The following is a 21,674-nucleotide window of genomic DNA, read 5'->3' on the forward strand; positions in this document are numbered from 1 at the left end:
TCAGGAGTGTAATGGAATACTTCCCACTTACAGCTCCAGTAACACTCCAGAAACTTGACACTATCCCGGACAAAGCAGCCGGATTGTTTGATGCACAGTGACGGCAGTGTGATCCATTTACACGATGCTGCACGCTTCATTACTTAATGTAAAGAAAGTGATGATTTCAATGCATCAAGGCTTACTGGGCATCCACCAAATCCTTGAGCACTGCTATTTGAGATTCGACCTCAAGTTGAACAACCGTGCATTCTGTGAGAGCTTGCTGCACACTTCATTACTTAATGTAAAGAAAGTGATGATTTCGAGCATCAGCTCAATAAGTCTTTACAGGACCGTCACTCGTATTAGCGACATCACATCGGTGTGACCAATGAGCTGCTCACAGGCAGCACTGAGTTTGAACAAAAGGTTTACACAGTTGGTGCAGAAGGGCCCTTGCTCGGATTGAATTTACAATTTTGATTACCACTTACTTTTCATGAGAAAAACCCATAACCAGTGGAATGTACAGTGATAATTGACAAAAAGGAAAAATCAACGTCATTTCTGAAAAATGCGGCAAAGTCTACATTTGTGCCAGGCATCAGTGGAGATACGAATTAGTTCCTTGATTGGAATATTTTTCTCAAGCATGTACCTTTTTTTGACTTTGCTGTAGGTAGTCCTTCTCAAGGAGTCATACTAGACTCAAAACATTAATGTTAATTCTCTCCACAGATGCTACCAGACCTAGTTAGTTTCTGTAGCATTTTCTGTTTGTTTCAGATTTCCAGCATGTGCAGTATTTTGCTTTTTATTCAGTGTGTGGGTGTGGTCTGACTTGGATGGCTATGATCATAGCTTGTGCTGTTCCTTATGTTCCTCACAGAAGCATACCAAAGAATTGGTCTCAGCCACCAACCTATCTCAGCGCAAGTTAAGAGAAGGCAATGGCCTAGTGGTATTATCGCTAGACTGTTGATCCAGAGACCCAGGTAACGTTTTGGGGACCTGGGTTCAAATCCTGCCACGGTAGATGGTGGAATTTGAATTTAGTAAAAATTTGAAATTAAAAGTCTAATGATGACCACGAATCTGTTGCCGATTATTGGGGGAAAAAGACATCTGGTTCACTAATGTCCTCTAGGGAATGAACTGCCATCCTTACCTGGTCTGGTCTACATGTGACTTCAGACCCACAGCAATGTGGTTGACTTATATGTGCCCTCTGGGCAATTACAGAAGGACAATAAATACTGGCCAAGCCAACGACACCCTCATCCCCTGAATGAATAAAGGAAGAAAAAAATGTTCTGGCCTATCTCTCCATTAAGGAGTCACCTCACATCCTAAGGCTGACATTCATGCAAGATCCAACACTGTGACCAATCTGTGAGCACCCCTTCACACACCTCCCGATGAAATTCTTTGACTGTGATAACTGTGCTGATGCAAACTGTGTGTGTGAGATAGTAATCCTTCTGGTTCTTCTATTTGGCTCCAAAACGTGGACTATGCACAGGCCAGATGTTAAGGCCTTAGCAAAGTACCAGTAGGGGAGGGGATGGCTAATTGTTATTGTTGCTGGACTGTTAGTCCAGAGACCCAATAATGTTCTGGGAACCTGGGTTTCGAATCCTGCCGCAGCAGATGGTGGAATTTTAATTCAACAAAGTCTGGAGTTAAGAGTCTAATGATGATCATTAATCAACTGTCAGAAAAGCCCATCTGGTTCACTAATGTCCTTGAGGGAGTTAAACTGCTGTCCTTACCTCATCTGGCCTGCATGTGACTTCAGATCCACAATAGCTGGGCAGATAGGCATCAGCGTCATTGAAGGATCCAATAGCACCTACATTAGGGCTATGATCACCCAAAACCAACACCCCTGGGCTGGCCACGTGCTTCGGATGCCTGAGTCCTGACTATCAAAACCAATCGTTTTCACCCAGCTTCAAGAAGGCACTTCATTGATTGGAGGACAAAGGAAATGCTTCAAAAGCTCCATGAAGGTTTCCTTCAAGAAATGCAATATAGAGGTCAAGGTTTGGGAGTTTCTTCATTCAGAAGAAACTGACTTGGAGGAACTTCCTGTGTGAAAGGACACAATTCTATGAGAACATTTGAAAGCAATAGTAAGTACGGAAAAGGAGTCCGAGAAAGAAATACTAACTGTCTCGAGGCCAAGGACCACTCCCACCTCCCAGAAACACCTGCCAAATATGAGGTCGGAGATGTGGCTCTAGGATCAGGCACATCAGCCACACAATGACCAAGAGAACTCATGTCCAATGACATGATGTTCCTAGGCAGACAATCCTTTCTGTTAGCAGGGAGGGCTGAAAACTATGACATATGACCACATCTTCCCTGGCCAGATGACTGTGTTTATCTACAGGACTGTACTTCACAAGTATTTTATTAGCTTTGAAGTCCTGAGGGAGCAGTGGATGTGGGCGCAATTAAAATATTAAAAAGACATTTGGATAAGGAAATGAATTGGAAAGGTTTGGAAGGATATGAGTCAGGAGTGTGCAGGTAGGACTAATTTGCTTTGGGATTATGTTTGGGATGGACTGGTTGGACCAACAGGTCTGTTTCCATGCTGTGTGACTCTATGACTCTAACGATGTAATCACTGGTGACTGGTGTATATGTTCTTTGTTAAAGAATAAAATCTGCTGACTTTACCCAGTCTGATCTTGAGGCCCATATCAATGCGGTTGACTCTTAAATGCCCTTTTGGACAATTCAAGATGAGCAATGAATCCTGGCTCAGCCAGTAATGCCTGCATCCTATGAATGAAAAGAAAGCACTCTGAAATGGCCTGAGTATGTGAGAAGTATCATATAAATGCAAGATGTGATATCTTCTTTGAGATCATTTTAAATGGGTTTCCTCAATGCAGTGCTGTTTGTTCCCCATTACGAAAATCTCAGTACAGTACTGTTCAGCAAAATAGAATTGGGTGAACCTGCTGAGAATTTGATGGTGTACAATTAAGTTTGCAGTCAGACCAAAGACTCTGATCTGTTACCTATTGTACACATTTATTCGGTTTGCTTTCTAAGGCAATGTGACTCCTTCACTTCATTCAGATGATGTAACTCCCACATGGCCTTCATGACATGAGATTCATTTTCAATTTCTCTTTGTGGTTTTTGGAAGGAAGCATGGCTTTTGTTTTAACTTCAGCTGTTTTGAAGACTATGTGAAATAAAAACTAACATTCTAATGACAATTTCAGTTTCTCATTGGGTATCACACATTGGGAAATTCAGATGCTGCGGAAAAACTTTATCTATTGGAAATTTGAATGAATTCCCCACATGGTTCCCTCAGTAGTACCATGCATTTTAATGTGATTTTGACACGCAAACCAAGTGTATGTAAATCTGTTTGTATCTCCTGTTTAGTTCATGAGTAGATAGTTCCATTTTGTGATGCGCAACATACTAAAGGTTTGTATCTAGAAGTAGCAGAGTCCATTATGACTCCTTTACCTGTGTTTAATATAGATGACGTGGCCAACTGCATTTTAAGAAGCCTTTTACCAAACATGACAAATGTGCAACAGAGGTAAGCCCCTTTGTGAAAGACAGAATCGGATCTTGTATTGTAAGTAGGTTCTATTTTCATCATAACTGTGAGGAGCTTGTGCAGACCTGCATGGTGGAACTGGGGAGGGATGCTGAATGTAAAGGTTGAATGATTCTTGTGTGTGACAGAATACTTAACCCTTGCCTCCCATGGTCATGGCTGCCTCCTGACTCTTGTGAATGTCCACCCTGGGTTTGGAACAAAACTGCACCCTTAATGGATACTGTGAGAAGAGGGGAGGAAGAGGAAATGTTTTGGGACTAGATTGGGTGGTGTTTGAGGAGGGGAAGGGAATGTATATCCATGTGGAGGCAGGACGAGAGTGTGCCCAGGAAAAGAGGAGCTGACCTGACTTTCGTGACCAATATCTACTACCTCCCTTTTCATTTCGGAGTCTCTCAAACCCTATAAAGCTTGTACACCATCAGTAAATGTTAAAATAGTGGGAAGGCTGCCCCGATCGCACTGTGGATGCCCACTCTTAAATCTGTTAAATTCCTGTCTCTCCAGAGCAGCCACTTGTGCAGGTTGGGGTCGGAGTGTTTACCAGACTCCGTGTCCCTTCTGACTTGGAGGAGATAAAATAAAACAAAAACAGAAACTGTTGGACAAGCTCAGCAGGTCTGGTAGCATGTGTGGAGAGCCATCCAAATTAATGTTCCAGGTCCCGGGACCATTTTTCAGAACTGATCGTAGCTAGGAAAAGTATCAGAGATAACGGGAACTGCAGATGCTGGAGAATTCCAAGATAACAAAATGTGAGGCTGGATGAACACAGCAGGCCAAGCAGCATCTCAGGAGCACAAAAGCTGACGTTTCGGGCCTAGATGCTTCATTAGAGAGGGGGATGGGGAGAGGGAACTGGAATAAATAGGGAGAGAGGGGGAGGCGGACCGAAGATGGAGAGAAAAGAAGATAGGTGGAGAGAGTATAGGTGGGGAGGTAGGGAGGAGATAGGTCAGTCCAGGGAAGACGGACAGGTCAAGGAGGTGGGATGAGGTTAGTAGGTAGATGGGGGTGCGGAAGGGATGGGTGAGAGGAAGAACAGGTTAGGGAGGCAGAGACAGGTTGGACTGGTTTTGGGATGCAATGGAGGGAGGGGACGAACTGGGCTGGTTTAGGGATGCAGTTGGGGAAGGGGAGATTTTGAAACTGGTGAAGTCCACATTGATACCATTAGGCTGCAGGGTTCCCAGGCGGAATATGAGTTGCTGTTCCTGCAACCTTCGGGTGGCATCATTGTGGCAGTGCAGGAGGCCCATGATGGACATGTCATCTAAAGAATGGGAGGGGGAGTGGAAATGGTTTGCGACTGGGAGGTGCAGTAGTTGGTTGCGAACTGAGCGGAGGTGTTCTGCAAAGCGGTCCCCAAGCCTCCGCTTGGTTTCCCCAATGTAGAGGAAGCCACCCGGGTACAGTGGATGCAGTATACCACATTGGCAGATGTGCAGGTGAACCTCTGCTTAATGTGGAATGTCATCTTGGGGCCTGGGATAGGGGTGAGGGGGGAGGTGTGGGGGCAAGTGTAGCATTTCCCGCGGTTGCAGGGGAAGGTGCCGGGTGTGGTGGGGTTGGAGGGCAGTGTGGAGCGAACAAGGGAGTCACGGAGAGAGTGGTCTCTCCGGAAAGCAGATTGCTCCCACGATAAGACATTCCACTCCTGCACATCCCAGATGTCCAAGTTCTTCCAGGACCGCAACTTTCCCCCCACAGTGATTGAGAACGCCGCCGACCGTGTCTCCCGTATTTCCCGCAACATGTCCCTCACACCCCGCCCCCGCCACAACCGCCCTAAGAGGATCCCCCTCGTTCTCACACACCACCCTACCAACCTCCGGATACAACGCATCATCCTCCGACACTTTCGCCATTTACAATCTGACCCCACCACCCAAGACATTTTTCCATCTCCACCCCTGTCTGCTTTCCGGAGAGACCACTCTCTCCGTGACTCCCTTGTTCGCTCCACACTGCCCTCCAACCCCACCACACCCGGCACCTTCCCTTGCAACCGCAGGAAATGCTACACTTGCCCCCACACCTCCTCCCTCACCCCTATCCCCGGCCCCAAGATGACATTCCACATTAAGCAGAGGTTCACCTGCACATCTGCCAATGTGGTATACTGCATCCACTGTACCCGGTGTCGCTTCCTCTACATTGGGGAAACCAAGCGGAGGCTTGGAGACCGCTTTGCAGAACACCTCCGCTCAGTTCGCAACCAACTACTGCACCTCCCAGTCGCAAACCATTTCCACTCCCCCTCCCATTCTTTAGATGACATGTCCATCATGGGCCTCCTGCACTGCCACAATGATGCTACCCGAAGGTTGCAGGAACAGCAACTCATATTCTGCCTGGGAACCCTGCAGCCTAATGGTGTCAATGTGGACTTCACCAGTTTCAAAATCTCCCCTTCCCCAACTGCATCCCTAAACCAGCCCAGCTCTTCCCCTCCACCCACTGCATCCCAAAACCAGTCCCACCTGTCTCTGCCTCCCTAACCTGTTCTTCCTCTCACCCATCCCTTCCTCCCATCCCAAGCCGCACCCCCATCTACCTACTAACCTCATCCCACCTCCTTGACCTGTCCGCCTTCCCTGGACTGACCTATCCCCTCCCTACCTCCCCACCTATACTCTCTCCACCTATCTTCTTTCCTCTCCATCTTCGGTCCGCCTCCCCCTCTCTCCCTATTTATTCCAGAACCCTCACCCCATCCCCCTCTCTGATGAAGGGTCTAGGCCCGAAACGTCAGCTTTTGTGCTCCTGAGATGCTGCTTGGTCTGCTGTGTTCTTCCAGCCTCACATTTTGTTGTCCTAGCTAGGAAAAGGGTAGTTTTTAGATAGAAGATGGGGGAGGGCAGGGTTGGTAAGGAGTAAATGATAGGTAGAGACAGAGCCCAAAGAGAGAGAAAAACAGTTGGGCAGACAAAGGAGTGGGTAATGGTCAGCCTGGGGAAGTGTGTAGTTGCTACTGGGGACTATTTGTAGCTGGTAGTGTGTGGTATCAGTCCATGTGCCAAGGCCTGGTATCTCAGGTGGGGGAAAGCATGGGAAAAGGTGCTCAAACTGTAGAATTGTTGAACTCAAATATTAAGTCCAGGAGCCTGCAGGGTTCCCAAGCAGACAATGAAGTTGCTCTTCTTCCAGCTTGTACTGAGCTTCACTGAAGCACTGCAGCAGGCCAGGGATGTTGGCTAGGGAATAGGGTGGAGTGTTGAAGTGGCAGACAACAGGAAGCTCAGAGTCTTTTTTATGGACAGAATGTAGATGTTCTGCGAAGCAGTCACCCAGTCTATGCTTCATTTGCCCGATGTAGAGGAGACCACACTGAGCAGTGAATGTAGTAGATAGAATAAGTGAAGTGCAGCTAAACTGCTGCTTCACCTGGAAGGTGTGTTTGGGATACTGAGGAGGTAGGAAGTAAATGGGCAGGTGTCACATTTTCTGCAGTTGCCAGAGCAAGTGCCGTGGAGCTATGGGGGCATTTTGGGAGGAAAGGAGGAGTGGACCAGGGTGTCCCAGAGACAACAGTCCCTAAGGAAGGTTGTCAAGGAAGCAAAGGGGACTGTTTTTCTCTCTCTTCAGGCTCTATCTCCACCTACCATTTACTCCCCCCACCCCACTTTCTGTTTAAAACCGTCCTTTTCCTAGCTACCATCGGTTCTGAAGAAGGGTCACTGGACCCAAGACATTAATTCTGATTTCCTCCACACATGATGCCGGACCTGCTGAGATTTTCCAGCGTCTGAGGTTCTTTCTGTTTCTTCGGGGGGAATAAAATAAAAGACATTTGATGTCATCTGCATGTAGTACAGTAAAACACATTCTGTGATTATAGCTCTTGGGCAACAGAGACTTCCCATCATCAATGGAGTCCTCAAGAATTGAATGATTTATGGGGCTTTCCTTGCACAGAAATGCATGCAAAGTATTGCAGTAATCTTTCACTTTCACAACATTCATGTCCTACACTTGCTCTAATTGGGTTAAGCGGTTGTAATGATGCTGAAAATGTGTGTTCTTGTTGTTGCTACTTCTATGGAATTGACAGCAACTTTTGAAATTTGCAAATCTGCCCATAAACATGAAAATCAGGGAGCCGCAGTGAATGATTCCGTGAAGCGGAAGTAAGTCCCACTGTAAAAACCCTTAAAAAGTTCCACTTTCTTGAATGAGGTAACTAGACTTTAATTTTAACAGAAACAGAAAATCAGAGCAGAGTAGACCTCTGAACCTGCTCCACCATTCAGTAAGATCATGGTTGATCATCCAATTTGTTCTTGTTTGCTCCCCATACCTTTAGCTCTAAGAGCTTCATCTAAATCCCTCTTGAAGGCATGCGATGTTTTTGCGTAACCACTATCTGTGGGAGAGAATTCCACAGATTCACAATGGTTAATGAGAAACTAATTACTCTAGACAACCTGGACTTATTTTATGTTCGTGGAATGTCAAATGTCTCCATTAGGCTGTTTCTGTAGGTGTTTTTTCTCAATCTTTTCTTTTGGAGTTTGAGTTCTTGGGAAGGCGTTTGGACAACTGAGTTGGCTAGAAGGATAGTTTGCAAACAAAGTGACAGTGTGGGTTCAATTCTTGCATCCGCTGAGGTCACCATGAAAATCCCGCCATCTGAAATGTGCCCCTCACCTGAGGTGTGGAGACTCTCAAAACTCTACATTCATTGTGTGTTTCTCTCACTTTAAATGACAGAATAGGGCTTGGGATTGTGGCAACTTTCACTTTTCATTTCACAATATCTCAGCATCAGTAAACATCCAGATGGTTGTTTTGCAATTTCTAAATTGATTTTCAGAATCTGAAGGGCATCAAGTGCTCTGCAACTTCTGCATCTCTTTCTGAGAATTCCTCAGTGTGATGAGTTGCATTAACATGAAACCAGAGCATGTGAGTCCTTGCATTAATGGGTTTCTGGCTTCTTGTTGTCTCTCTGGAACTCTTCAGTTTGGGAAGTGGGAATTCGTCAATGCTGTGTGATTTAAAATTTAAATATTTGTGTGAAAAGGAACTAGGTCCAGCTTCCCTTATTTAAAGAAAACAATCTGACGGTATATCCTCAAAACTATTATTAGCAGTAAGAATGGGACTTCTTGTGTTGAACAACTTCCTGGTTAGTTTAAAATTACGCATGTCAACATTCCGTATCTTTTCTCTGCATGGGTTCCAGGAGCAACTTTCTGAAAAAAAGCTATTCACTTGATGATTAATTCATCAATGAGAAAAGTAACCCAGATTTCCTAAGAACTGGGGTCACCATGTGAGTTGTTTTTGATTTTGATATTCTTTTAAATTAATGGAGTTATTGCTCGAAACCCTGATTGTTGGGGAACCGGACTTTGCTTCCACATTTGTGGTTCAGCATTGTTAACATCCTGTTGGTGACAACATACACTGCTCTCACTGTTGAGCAGTGCCTGACAACTTAAACCACCTGACACGATTAAGGATTTAAGAATTGGCCTCCATTGTAATGCAATAAGATCTGAGCCAGTAGTGTAATGAAAACTAAACCTGGCGAGAGAGTAGGTTATACGTTACTGCTTCATTTTTCTCAATAATAAAGTGACCTGTAAAGAATGGCTTGCATTCTTACATGCTTTCTGGTTCCACAGTGAAGAGATATGAGCGAACTATGATCTCTCATGGCTGTATCTAGTGTGTTTCTAATAGTGGTGGTGGTTGTGGCGGGGGGGTCGGGTGTTGAAGGCTTTATCGCTGTGAGCCAGCATTTCTGAACTTGGCCTCAAATGTCAATGTGGTAAATAAGTGAGATTATGAACAATGTGCTGGAGATACTGAGCAGATCTGTTAGCATCTGTGAAGAGAGAAAGCATGTTGATGTTTAATAAAGGACGATGCTGATTCACTCTCAACTTTGGATGAACCTGGTGAGAAAAGCTAAAATAACTGGATAGGTATAGGCCAATACCAACAATTTACAAGGAAAAGAAACCTGCTGCATTGCTGTAAAAGTATAAATGGGGCAGTCATGTCCTTCATGAGTGACAGCCTGCCTTCCCTTGGTGCCCAATTTACAAGTAATTCCAGTCTCCCACTACATGTTTGTTTAGTTATGTGTCCTCAGTTTGGCTTTCAGGAAGACAGCCCAACACCATAACTTCCTTCGCAACTTGTGACAGAAAGTAAAAGCTGTTTGGTCCATAGCGAGTTTTGAGAAGATTTGTAGCTCAGGTTGAGCTTTTGGATGTGAGTTTGCTCGCTGAGCTGGAAGGTTAGTTTTCAGACGTTTCGTCACCATTCTAGGTAACATCATCAGCTAGCAGAAAGCTAGCCACCAGAATACATGAACATCAACTAGCCACAAAACGACAAGACCCACTATCACTCGTATCCTTACATACAGATGAGGAAGGACGCCACTTTGATTGGGACAACACATCCATCCTAGGACAAGCCAAACAGAGACACGCACGAGAATTCCTAGAAGCATGGCGTACCAACCGGAACTCCATCAACAAACACATTGATTTGGATCCAATCTACCATCCCCTGAGAAAAAGAACAGGAAATGACATCACCAATGCAGGAAATGACATCACCAACCCAAAGAAACCTAACCAGATAAATAGAAAGCGGGACATAACACCAGCGCTTCGTCGGAGGCTCACTGATGATGTTAACTAGAATGGTGATGAAACATCTGAAAACTAACCTTCCAGCTCAGCGAGCAAACTCACATCCAGTTTGGTCCATGTACTGAGATTAAAGGACTAAAAAAAATTAGTTCCAAATGAATCTGTAGCAATTCCAAATGTATGTGCGGAAAATTATTGCTTTTTTGAATATTCATTGATAACTTTTACTTCTCCTTTGGAATATCTCAATAACATGGCTGTTGAGCTTCTCTTTCACGGAGAACTGCACAATCCTAGCAGAAGACATTGCTGTATTTTGAAATAGTTGTTACAGTGTTTTTAAAGCCAAGAACTGCAGATGCTGAGGATTTGAAGCGAAAACAGAAATAGCTGGAGAAACTGAGGACAGATAGTAGCTAAGAAAAGGTGGTGTATATGTACTGAAACAGAGGACTGGGGAAAGGACTGAGCAGATTAGTGTGGATGGAGCCCAGAGAGAGGTAGATGGAATGACAGTTAGGCAGACAAACGGATGGATGATAATTTGCCAGGGAGAATGAAACACTGATAATGGGGACAATTAGAAGGTGAAAAGGGCTGGCTGTGCTAAAAGTGGCCCATGGCTTCACATCCCATGGTTTCCCAGGGTGTGGAAGTGGGTAAGGACATAGAAGATGTTGTTCAAGTTCTAAAACTATTGAACTTGATACTGAATTCTGAAGGCTATAGAGTCCTGAAGTGGAAAATGAGGTGGTGTTCTTTCAGCTTGTGCTGCGATTCACTAGAGCATAGCAGTAGGACCAAGACAGAGGTATGGGCCAGCGAACATGGTGTGTCGAAGTGGCAGGCAACTAGTGGCTCAGGGTCATTTTTGTTTTGTTGTTCTGACTTATGGTCCCCACTATTAGCCTTTCTTTCTCCCAGTTCTGAAGAAGGATCACTGGACCTGAAACGTTAACTCTGTTTCTCTTTCCACACATGCTGCTAGACCTGGTGAGTTTCTCCGGAAAGTTGTTTCTGTTTCCAGCATTTGCTTGGTTCATGTTTGCTTTTTCTCCCCATCTGCTAAATAGGCTGAGTGCCTAGCATCCAGAACATCTGCAGTTGGTTTCCTTGTGGATATCTCTTGCCAGATGTGGTTTTAGTTGCAGAGTGGACAAGCAACTAAAGGAAACCAGTTGGAGGAAGGCAAAATGCAGACTGTCTAATCACCTTGTAGATTCCCGAGACACAGGCTTCTGGAGCAGAGCCACTCTCAACCTGGATATAGAAAATCTGATCCCTTGACCAGGAAAACTAGAGCAAGTCTTGCATTTAGATTGCACATTTTTAGTGTCACAAAACTATAGTCCTTTACTCTTTCACAGAATGAGGGCATCATTTATTGCCTAAAGGGAAGTTAAGAGTCAACCATGTTGCTGTGGGTTTGGAGTCACATGTAGGCCAGACCAGGTAAGGATGGCAGTTTCCTTCTGTAAAGGACATTAGTGAACCAGATGGGCTTTTCCCCTGACAATCAACAATGGATTCACAGTCATTGGTAGAATCTTAATTCCAGATATTTATTGAATTCAAATTCCACCATCTGCTGGTGGTGGGATTCAAACCTTAGACCCCAGACCCTTATCAGAGTCTGTGAACGAATAGTCCAGCGATAATACCATCAGGATATCGCCTCCCCAGGTGTTGGAACTAGGCTCTTCACAGGAACATTATCAATAAATATAAAATAAACAGATATTTACTCAGTAAAGGAATCAAGAATAGTAAGGGAAAGGCTGGAAGTGGAGTTGAGAATTATTAGATTAGCTGCGATCTCCCTGAAATTGGAGCAGACTCGATGGGCCAAATTGCTTACCTCTGCTCCTATGTGTGGAGGTCTTTAAACTTCCCATCTCTCGAGAAAGCAGCCAGAGCTTCGTCAAACAATCCAAGTAAAGGAAATCCCTCTTCACTGGAATCAATCTTGTAAATATAATCTACACCCTGCTCACTTTGAAAGTTTGGTGCTCAGAATTGGACACAATTCTCCAGTGGAGACAGAAAAACATGTTTTTTTTAAAAGGTTCCCTGCTTTTATTTGCAGAGCCCAGTCTTCTGTATAACTTAATAACCACTTCCTCAACCTGCTGTGACACCTAAGTCCCTCTGCTTCTGTACCTGATTTAAATATGTTGAGAGTCAACTAAATATTTGACACATAACAGTACAAATGGCAAGAGTAATGAAACTAATAGGATCGATCTTGTAGAGCTGATTCAAGACATAGGCTGCATAGCTTCCCTTCCGCGATATAAATCAGTGATTATATATTTTTACATTGGAATCCATTGTAAATGAATCCAAAGAATCTAGTCATTTTGTTATACGACAAGGTGTGACTATGCCCTTGGGACAGAATTCAGCTGTTCTACATGGACAGATGGCTTCCAATCAGAAGTTTAAATTTAATGTCAGTATATATTTTTAGGATTGACGTTATATTGAAACTATATAGACAGATGGCTGTTGGGACAAGTTTCACTTGATGGTACATTGGTGAAACTATTTTAACAATGTTCAGATATAAATTGTGCGGTCAATGTGTTTGGACTTGTCATTAATAGACATGTTAAAGCTATGTGGGATTTTGGCTGTTAAAAGCACATTGGGACTAGTTTCAGACAGGACCATGACTTTCCAGACTCCATTTTACCTCCTGCCTCATTTCAGGTGGAAGTGTAGTGGTGTGAATTAGAAAGTCATAAACCACTCCGGGATGGCATAGTGGCTCAGCGGTTAGCACTGCTGCCTCACAGCACTAGGAACCAGGTTTGATTCTAGCCTTGGGTGACTGTACAAACTCCACCCAGACATTCTCCCCACGTCTGCATGGGTTTCCTCTGGGTGCTCTGGTGTCCTCCCATGGTCCAAAGATGTGTAGGCTAGGTAGCTTAAGCATGGGAGATGCAGGGTTACAGGGATAGTGTAGTGGGGTTGTGAGTTTGGGTGGGATGCTCTTCGGAGGATTGGTGTGGATTCACTGGGCCGACTGGCCTGCTCCCACATTGTAGGGATACTATGATTCTGTGAAATAAAGCCCTGGTATAGTTGAAAGTCTTTGTTTCAGTCCTACTGGTAATTTCTGTAACATTTCAGCTGGGAGGTCAGAGGGAAGTCAAGGAAAATGCATGACCCAGAGGCTGCTCATTGATGCTCGTAATTGACTGTATCAGTTGCGGTGGTTGTCCTGCAGGGGGTGTACAGCTCAATCAGCAAAATGGTTTAATGAGTCAAGGATCTCCTTAGTAAAGATAGCTTTGATCACAGGTGACCGAGCATCAGATTGGGAGAGAGTTGCCCTGAGCGTTTACAGCATTCAGTGCATACAAAGCCTAAAGGATTGGTGAAAATTTTAAAGAAATAAAAGCTCTTCTAATAATGAAAAAATGCATGGAAATAGGTAAATCACATTGGTGTGCAATATTATGACCTTTGCAAAAAGGATGCATGACCTTGTATCTCTTCTTCAAGCAAAAACATTCCAAACACTTTTTGCGAAGTTCTTGTTATTGCTTCAGTTTCCACTGCACGTTTATCGAATTGCAAGCGATGAACATCCCAGAAAATACCAATTACAAAGTGGCATCATTATTTGTACAGCCTGAAGAAAAGAGACCATCTCAAATGTTGTGTGAGGTACAAATCATACAGCAATTCTAGCACTGACATGAACTGGGCGTTAAAAATGGCTTTTCAACTGAAATGGAACAGTGTAATAATTTTTAACCTTGTTTGCTACAGAGCACAGTCCTCCTATATTTAAAGCGAAGAAGCTGTGCTCGGCCAAACAGCTATTTCGACGAATTGGTTTGTTGCAAAAATGGAAAAGATAAATAGCTGCATGTTATTTGCAAAAGTGATCTAAAGAATTTGTCCTCCAACTATCGGTTCTTTAAATAGTAGCTATGTCATGTGTGATTTAATTCCCAAGACAGGAAACTTAATATCTCTTTGTTTTGCTGGCTCAGAGAAATGTCATGAAGCAAGGCAGTCTTGTTCCATTGTGACACTACAGATATATAAAGTATCCCTGAGTGTTTTGCGAAGCAGATGCATAAAGCATGCTGTTAAAGTTCTGTGGACCAAGTAAGTGTTTTTTTAAGGAAATTGTTAAAACTTCAATTAACCCAGGTTTAGTTTTTTTCTTATTTGATTTTCACAAATGATTAATTTTCGTTGAGTCAAGAATGTAACATGTATTCTTGTCTAAAGATTTACTGTAAAAATTCAAAGGCTCATTGTTAACTGGCACTTAGAGGAGGTGGAATTGCCTCTGTTTGTGAAGAAACTTTCACGCAGTGACAGCAACTTCAAAGCTGTAAAAGAGTTATCGCTATGGCCCTTATTTGATTTCACTTGGATTCCAATTCTCAAAACTGGGCATTAACCGGACAGCTCCTGGTACAGGATAGTATAATTCTGGCCCACCAAAATTACTTCAGTAAGGTTTGACTCCAACTGGCACTATACAAACTGTAAAAGACACGCACTTTCAAAAAATTCACTGTCAGGACATGGGCATCGCTGGCTGGACCAGCATTTATGACCTGTCCCTAACTGCTCTCGAGAAAGTAGGGAACTGCTATCCCGAACAGTAACAGAGCATATGGTATGGATACGTCACGCTGCTGTTAGGGAGGGAGTTTCAAGATTTTGACCCAGCAACAATAAAGGCATGGTGATATATTTCCAAGTCAGGAATGCTGAGTGGCTTGCAGGCTGACAGTGTCCCCATGTACCTGCTGCTTCTCATCTACCAGGTGATAGAGGTCATTAGTTAATGCGGTGTTGTCTAATGAGCTTTGAGTCCTGTGGAGGGTCTGTTGCTATTTATCATCCGTGGTAGAGGGACTGATTGTTTATGGATTGAGCTTCTTGAGTGTTATTGGAGCTGCAGTCATTTCAGCAAATGGGGAGTATTCCATCACACGACCGACTTGTGGATGGTGGAGAAGCTTTGGGCAATCAGGAGGTGAATTACCTGCCTCAGAATTTCATAGAACATAGAAAAGTACAGCACAGTACAGGCCCTTCGGCCCACGATGTTGTGCCGTGGAATAATCCTAATCCAAAAATAAAATAACCTAACCTACATTCCCCTCAATTCACTGCTGTCCATGTGCATGTCCAGCAGTCGCTTAAATGTCACTAATGACTCCGCTTCCATGACTACCACTGGCAAACTATTCCATGCGCTCACAACTCTCTGGGTGAAGAACCTCCCTCTGACGTCTCCTCTACACCTTCCTCCTAACACCTTAAAACTATGACCCCTCGTGGCAGTCAATCCTGCCCTGGGGAAAAGTCTCTGGCTATCGACTCTATCCATGCCTCTCATTACCTTGTACACCTCGATCAGGTCACCTGTCTTCATCCTTCTCTCCAGAGAGAAAAGTCCGAGCTCAGTCAACCTCTCCTTGTAAGACAAGCCCTCCAGTCCAGGCAGCATCCTGGTAAACCTCCTTTGCACCCTCTCCAAAGCCTCCACATCTTTCCTATAATAGGGCGACCAGAACTGGACACAATATTCCAAGTGTGGTCTCACCAGGGTTGTGTAGAGTTGCAGCATAACCTCGCGGCTGTTAAACTCGATACCCCTGTTAATGAAAGCCAAAACTCCATCCTGAATATTCATCCATTTACATATTTACATACGTTACTGAGAATCTTTGTGTTCTGTTTTGTCTCTGCAGTGATGTGTTTTTCTCCGTCTTTATTTTGCCCCTCTGATCTTTCAGTTATTTTATATTTATGATCAGAGTTTGATCTGAATGAGCCCTTGATTATTTCACAATTGTCAAGGTCGTTTCTTCTCACTTTATTCCAAATGAGTGTTGATCCATTTAGAGTTGTTTAGTCTGAACCTGATGTAGTTAAGTACGCACTAGTCCTGCATGGGTAGCATTAACTTCTTGGAGGCTTTTGTCTGTAATGTTCAACTATAAACATTCCCTTCCAGTTAAGATTTTAACCCAAGCAGGGGTGTGGGGTTGGGCTGAAGACATGTTCATATTTCAGGCCTTGGGCATCTTTAAATGTCTCTGGCCCTATTTTCTGTTCAGAGGATCTAGAGTAGCTGCAAGCTTCCTGAGAAAAGGATGAAGGAAAAAGGACTTCCATTTATATGGTATTTTTCACAGTCATTGGATGTTTCAGATTGCTTTTCAGCCAACGAAATATTTTCAAAGTATTATCACGGTAATATAAAAACATACAAGCAATAGACAAACCCTATGAACAGCAATGTGATAATATCCAGATGATCAGTGTTGATCAAGGATAAATATTGGCTAGCATAGTTGGGGAGACACCCCTCCGCTTCTTTGGAATAATGTCACAAGATCTTTCTCATTCGGCCAAGCCCCAGTTTGATGTCTAACCTGAAAGATGGCACCTGTGATAGTGTAGCACACCCTTCCTCCAAACTAGAGGTTTTAACCTTGAGTTCAGCGCTCAATGAGCCCTGGAGTGACACTTGAATTTTGTGATTTGGAGGCGTGAGTTCTACCAGCTGAGTGAGGCCCATGTGTAAGATTTTGGGAGACTTTCACCAGAAGGATGAGGGCCTGCTGGCATTGGGGTGGAGGCAGGGAACCCTGGCAGAGGAGCTGGGCCTGCAAAGGATTGACGTGAAAATGTACACAGACGGTCCCTTCGCCTTTTTCCACCAACTACGGGACCATGCCAGCTGATGGAAAAATTGCCAAAATGGTCAAAATGCTATTGGGGTTCTGTTGATGTAATGCACTTAGCAGTTGCATAAATTCATGCAGCTGTCGAATACTCTAAGCAAGCATCTTATCTATTTTTGAACCTCAGGTTGTGATAGAGACTTTGCATCAGGGCCAACACCAGTTTCCCTCAATAACCTTCCCTTCCTTGATGGGGATTTCAATAGTGACTTTTTTTTTCCCTTGGACTGTGTGTGTGCGCATGCACAATATGCAGAGATGATCTTGGGCAACTCTGTTTTGGTAAGAGGGCTGTTGGCTTGTCCAATCCACATGGGCTGGCTTTCACCATTTGTCAGTGAGACTGTGGAGACTCTGTCATGTGAGCATTGGCTGGAGTAAGATTAAAATCTATTTATTCCGAGCAGGGATTTCATATCTGGCACATTTGATGAGAAAGTGATACTCACAATCATGTTTTGCCACAAGGCAGTAGTGCTTTACTTTTACTTCATCTCAACAGCTCATGCTGGGGTCACTGCTTCAATGTCATTTGAGAGCTGGTGGGTGGAATTAATGAACTTACCTGCTTAAAGCATGTGTAGTGACAAAGGTTGTTTTTCCTTTTTTTTTAAAGTCAGTATTTCACTTCCTTGAGTAAGTGTTCCAGTACTTTTCCATTGTAGGTTACCATTGTGAATTGATGTGGAATTAAGATACAGGTTTAAAACTGACTTCTGGCCATGTGGCCTATATTGAGATGTGTCTGTTCAAGGACTTCCACTATTCTTGACTTTTGTAGTGTGCATCTCTGCTACTCTTCAAAGGTTGACTTCGAAATATACTCGGGTGTACATTTTTTTGAATTTGCGTATCCATTAGAAATTTTTATATGTAGGTGTTCGAAATATTGTTTGTTCTTGATCCTTGGGGAGTCAGTTGGGTTGATCAGACCACCCTGTGATGCCTTTTGGATCATTCAGGTTCCGTATATATGGTCTCAACTGCAGCATCAGGAGTGGGTGAAAAGGGCTGGGATTGTGGGGGGGTGCTAAAGGGGAAACATGATGGGTTTCAGATTGACAGACAGGGCCTGAAAAGGTGACCATTCCTTCTCCCTTCTCCTTCCACTCATCCACCTAACTTGCCCGGCCACTGTCCAGGTTTTACTGGTGGACTGGATACTTGGTACTAGCTCGCCTTTGTCATGGGTAAAATTCCCATGGCAGCAGGCTATGGGTCTGAAATGATCATTAATTGGCCACCAAAAGGCTTCACTTGACCCATGTGTCAGCAAACCTCCTGATGCCTCCCCTTGTACAGGTAAAGGTGCATTAGAGTGGCGCTGTATGGGTGGGTGACCAATTTTGCATCAATTCCCATCCCACTGCCTCCACACTCCCTGCTATTCTGCCTTCAAAGGGGTCATAAATTAACAGCCCTCATTTCCCATGCACAGCTCCTAATGGGTGTTGTAAGCCTGGGTAACACACTCAGATCTCTTTTTTTTTGCTTGCTATTTATCAAAGAGGCAGATTCCCAGTGCAGAATATACTTCACAACTTGCATTTTTGGAAAAATTGGTGCACCATTTTGTGATCAAAACATTTCATGTCTGAATTTCTCACTTAATGCCTTTAGCACAAAGGAGTGCAATAAAAGGAGGGAAATAGCAATTGTTACATGGAGTGTCAGAAGCTTGTAAAGGATTCTGTGTTTTTAAAAATGTGTTTTAGTTTCTACAGGCTCCACTTTTTGTAGTTTTGCATGACTAAGAATCATTGCTGTGTGGCGTTTTCTGGTTATATTTACAATGGATGACTAACCAGTTGAATTGTCAGCAGCTGTATGGAGTGAAACACCAGAATGAGTCATCTGAATGAAATTGAAACCATTGAATACTTTGGCTATCGTTTCAACTTATACTTATTTACTAATGTTCCTGTGCAAATTTCATTAGAGGCATTTTGCAAAATGGTATGACATTTATAGAATGAACTAAACAAAGGATAGTGATATTGAAGAGTTTTGCTATAATGGAGAAAGGAAGTAAGATTCCAAACCACAGGAATGATGTTCAAGTGACTTGATTTCATTTGGATTTTCATGATTTTTACAGTCATCACTTTAATACACTCATTGTTTTCTGGAATAGATGGAGCTTTGCATTGAATCATGAGTTTTTCTCTGCAGAAGATCTTAATTTGTTGACGCAGGATGAATAGTACGCGGCAGGGACAGAAGATAAAGGCTTCAAAGACTATTTTGCTCGAAGGTTTTAGAGTAGATTTGTAGCTCGGGTTGTGGTTGGATGGCTCGCCGAGCTGGTTCGTTGTTCCGCTGGTGTTTCATTACCCTGCTGGGTAACATCCAGCTCAACGGACAGCCAGGATTTAAATAACAGGCAGGAAACACAACAGCACTTCATCGGGTAATGAAACGTCTGCGGAACGACGAACCAGCTCGGTAAGCCAACCAACCACAAGACTATTTTGCTCTCATGACATCCCAAAGCTACTCCTATAAGACTTTGAAAAGCTCTAAACAAATGCAAGTTCTTGAATAGTAGCCTTAAGTCCATTTGTTGTTCTGGCACTAAGCCCATTGCAAATCTTCCTCCCTTTGGCCTTCATTGCTTCAACTATGTTTCTGATTTCCTCAAACTCCTCTTAAGATGCAGTTGATCTTTGACTGTCAGGTCTCTTTCCATGGTTCCCCGAGCTGTTCTGGAAGTTTATGGCTCAACTATTGACTGAATACAGAGCCAGAAGGTGTCAGTGTTGATTTTCAGCCTTGTTTGCAGAAAGGGCTGTATAATTGGATCTGAGGAAGGGTCACTCGACCCGAAACGTTAACTCTGATTTCTCTCCACAGATTCTGCCAGACCCACTGAGTTTTTCCTGCAATTTCTGTTTATGTTGTTATATGATGGGTCTCAATTTGGGCCAGAGCAGGATATTGTAGTTCTTGGATTTATTGTTTGATCACAATCCAGTGACTTTTGGATGGGTATTGGTTATTTTCCAACCTCTGTAGACACAGCACCCTACCCAATGACCACTGGGAAAGCAAGAGGAGTAGGAAACCATGCAGGCAATTAGATCTAGATCGTTCCTGATCTGTATGGCTAAGGACCGTAATGAGTTGTGCATCTTGATACTGAATCGCCAGGGACCTTTATTCTGATATTTACTCTTGCTTCAGATTTGATGCGTGGATTAATGTGTAAGCTGACACATTCAATAAGAAGATACTTGTAATACATTCATGTTTCCATTTTGATAATATGCTGGTTTTTGAACCTTTAGCCTGAAAGGATATCAAAGTCATAATGCAGAAATGGGACATTAGATCAACCAGTCCTGATCAAAATTTACCTTCCTTGCGAACAAATAATCCTATTACAGTCTTTTGCTTTTGTTGAGCAGTTGAAAGATAAGAGGGAGGATCTAATTTGGAAATTTAACAGCTTTTAAGTCCCACTAACCTTGAATCAAATTTTGTAGCATCTCAATCTAAAGAATTTCACTTGCTTGTTTGAAAATGACTTGGTCTGTATCTGCAATTTTTGGTGCTAAACCAAGTTCTAGAATCTAACTCCATCCATCAAGGGTGATCTTGAATAGCTCTAGTTATTTCATCTTTAGCACCTACATCCTTGTGAGCCTAAACAAGGAGCTAAGTACTTCCAGGTGTCCAGGAAAGATACTGATCCTGTGGGGATCACTGGAATATTTGTTTGTTTATTTAAAAGGAAGTTAATTAACTTTACCTGGAAATTAATACACAAGAAGAGTTTGCTGGACCTGTGACATTAACTCTCTTTCTCTCTCCACAGATGCTGCCAGACCAGCTGAGTTTCTCCAGCATGCTCAGTGTTGTTGTAGTTTAATTAATTATCAACTTCTAATTTCAGTAGAAGTCAGTCAGAATAGTCAGAGTGGAAGAGAGAGGGCCTGGCAGGGTGCAATGCTGAAAGTGACATGGATTTGAGTTGGTTGTTGTTTAGTGAAGTTCAGGAGGCCTGCATTATCGTCTTGCGTGGGTGTATCATCCCTCTGCCCTTGAGCTTCAGTTGCAAAGCTTATTTCCTGTTGATGTTTCATTCCTACAGTATTGTTGACCTTCGACACAATTGGCAGAATCTTGACAATATTGTGGAGATAGTTGAGGGAAGGCAAGGTAAAGGGGAGAGTTGATACGCAGCCGCAGTTTTCTCCCTGAGTAGTAATGGATAGCCAAACAGTCCAAATAAAGCTCCTGTTAGGGGGACATTTCGGATGCCAATGTTATCTGATCAATCTCAGATCAGCTACTTTTCAAAAAAAAACATGCATTCATGGGATATGGTGGCCTGGTCAGGCAGGCATTTATTGGTCATCCTGAATTGCCCAGAGGGCTGTGAAGAGTAAACTACAGTGCTGTGAGTCTGGAGTCACATGTAAGCCAAACTAGGTAAGGACAGCAGTTTCCTTCCCTTAAGGACATTAGTGAACCAGATGGTTTTTCCTGACAGTTGACAATGGTTTTAACATCACTGTTGTAAATGTTTTTCTTTTGTTGATTTTAAGTTTCACCATCAGTCAGGGTGAGATTTGAACTCTGGTCCCAGATCATGGGCTCAGTCTCTGAATTACCAGACCAGTGACAATAGCACTAAGCCATCACCTCCCTCAAGCCTGGAGGCTGGTAGCGTCTTGAAGTCAGCCTATCAGCAGTAGGCTAGATGGGATTGGTGACTCCTCCCATTGGTCTAAT

At 43.5% G+C, this 21,674-nt stretch overlaps 1 protein-coding gene across 4 annotated transcripts in view; it reads left to right on the top strand.

Annotated features, from left to right (window-relative positions):
- Positions 1–21,674, top strand: part of arhgap28 (Rho GTPase activating protein 28) — a 176,713-nt gene that overhangs the window by 28,684 nt on the left and 126,355 nt on the right. The window contains exon 2 of one of the 4 annotated variants that reach the window (XM_048529214.2): positions 3,502–3,562. The exons of 1 other annotated variant lie outside the window; for it this stretch is intronic. In XM_048529214.2, the coding sequence (XP_048385171.1) occupies positions 3,543–3,562 (20 nt within the window). In that variant the 5' untranslated portion in view covers positions 3,502–3,542. Of the gene's footprint in view, positions 1–3,501; positions 3,563–8,772; positions 8,865–14,260; positions 14,332–21,674 lie in introns of those variants that run through there. 2 more of the 4 variants (XM_048529215.2, XM_059646217.1) reach the window with 2 other exon arrangements.

This window comes from Stegostoma tigrinum, chromosome 5 (assembly GCF_030684315.1).
Source record: "Stegostoma tigrinum isolate sSteTig4 chromosome 5, sSteTig4.hap1, whole genome shotgun sequence".
NCBI classification, from domain to species: Eukaryota; Metazoa; Chordata; class Chondrichthyes; order Orectolobiformes; family Stegostomatidae; genus Stegostoma; species Stegostoma tigrinum.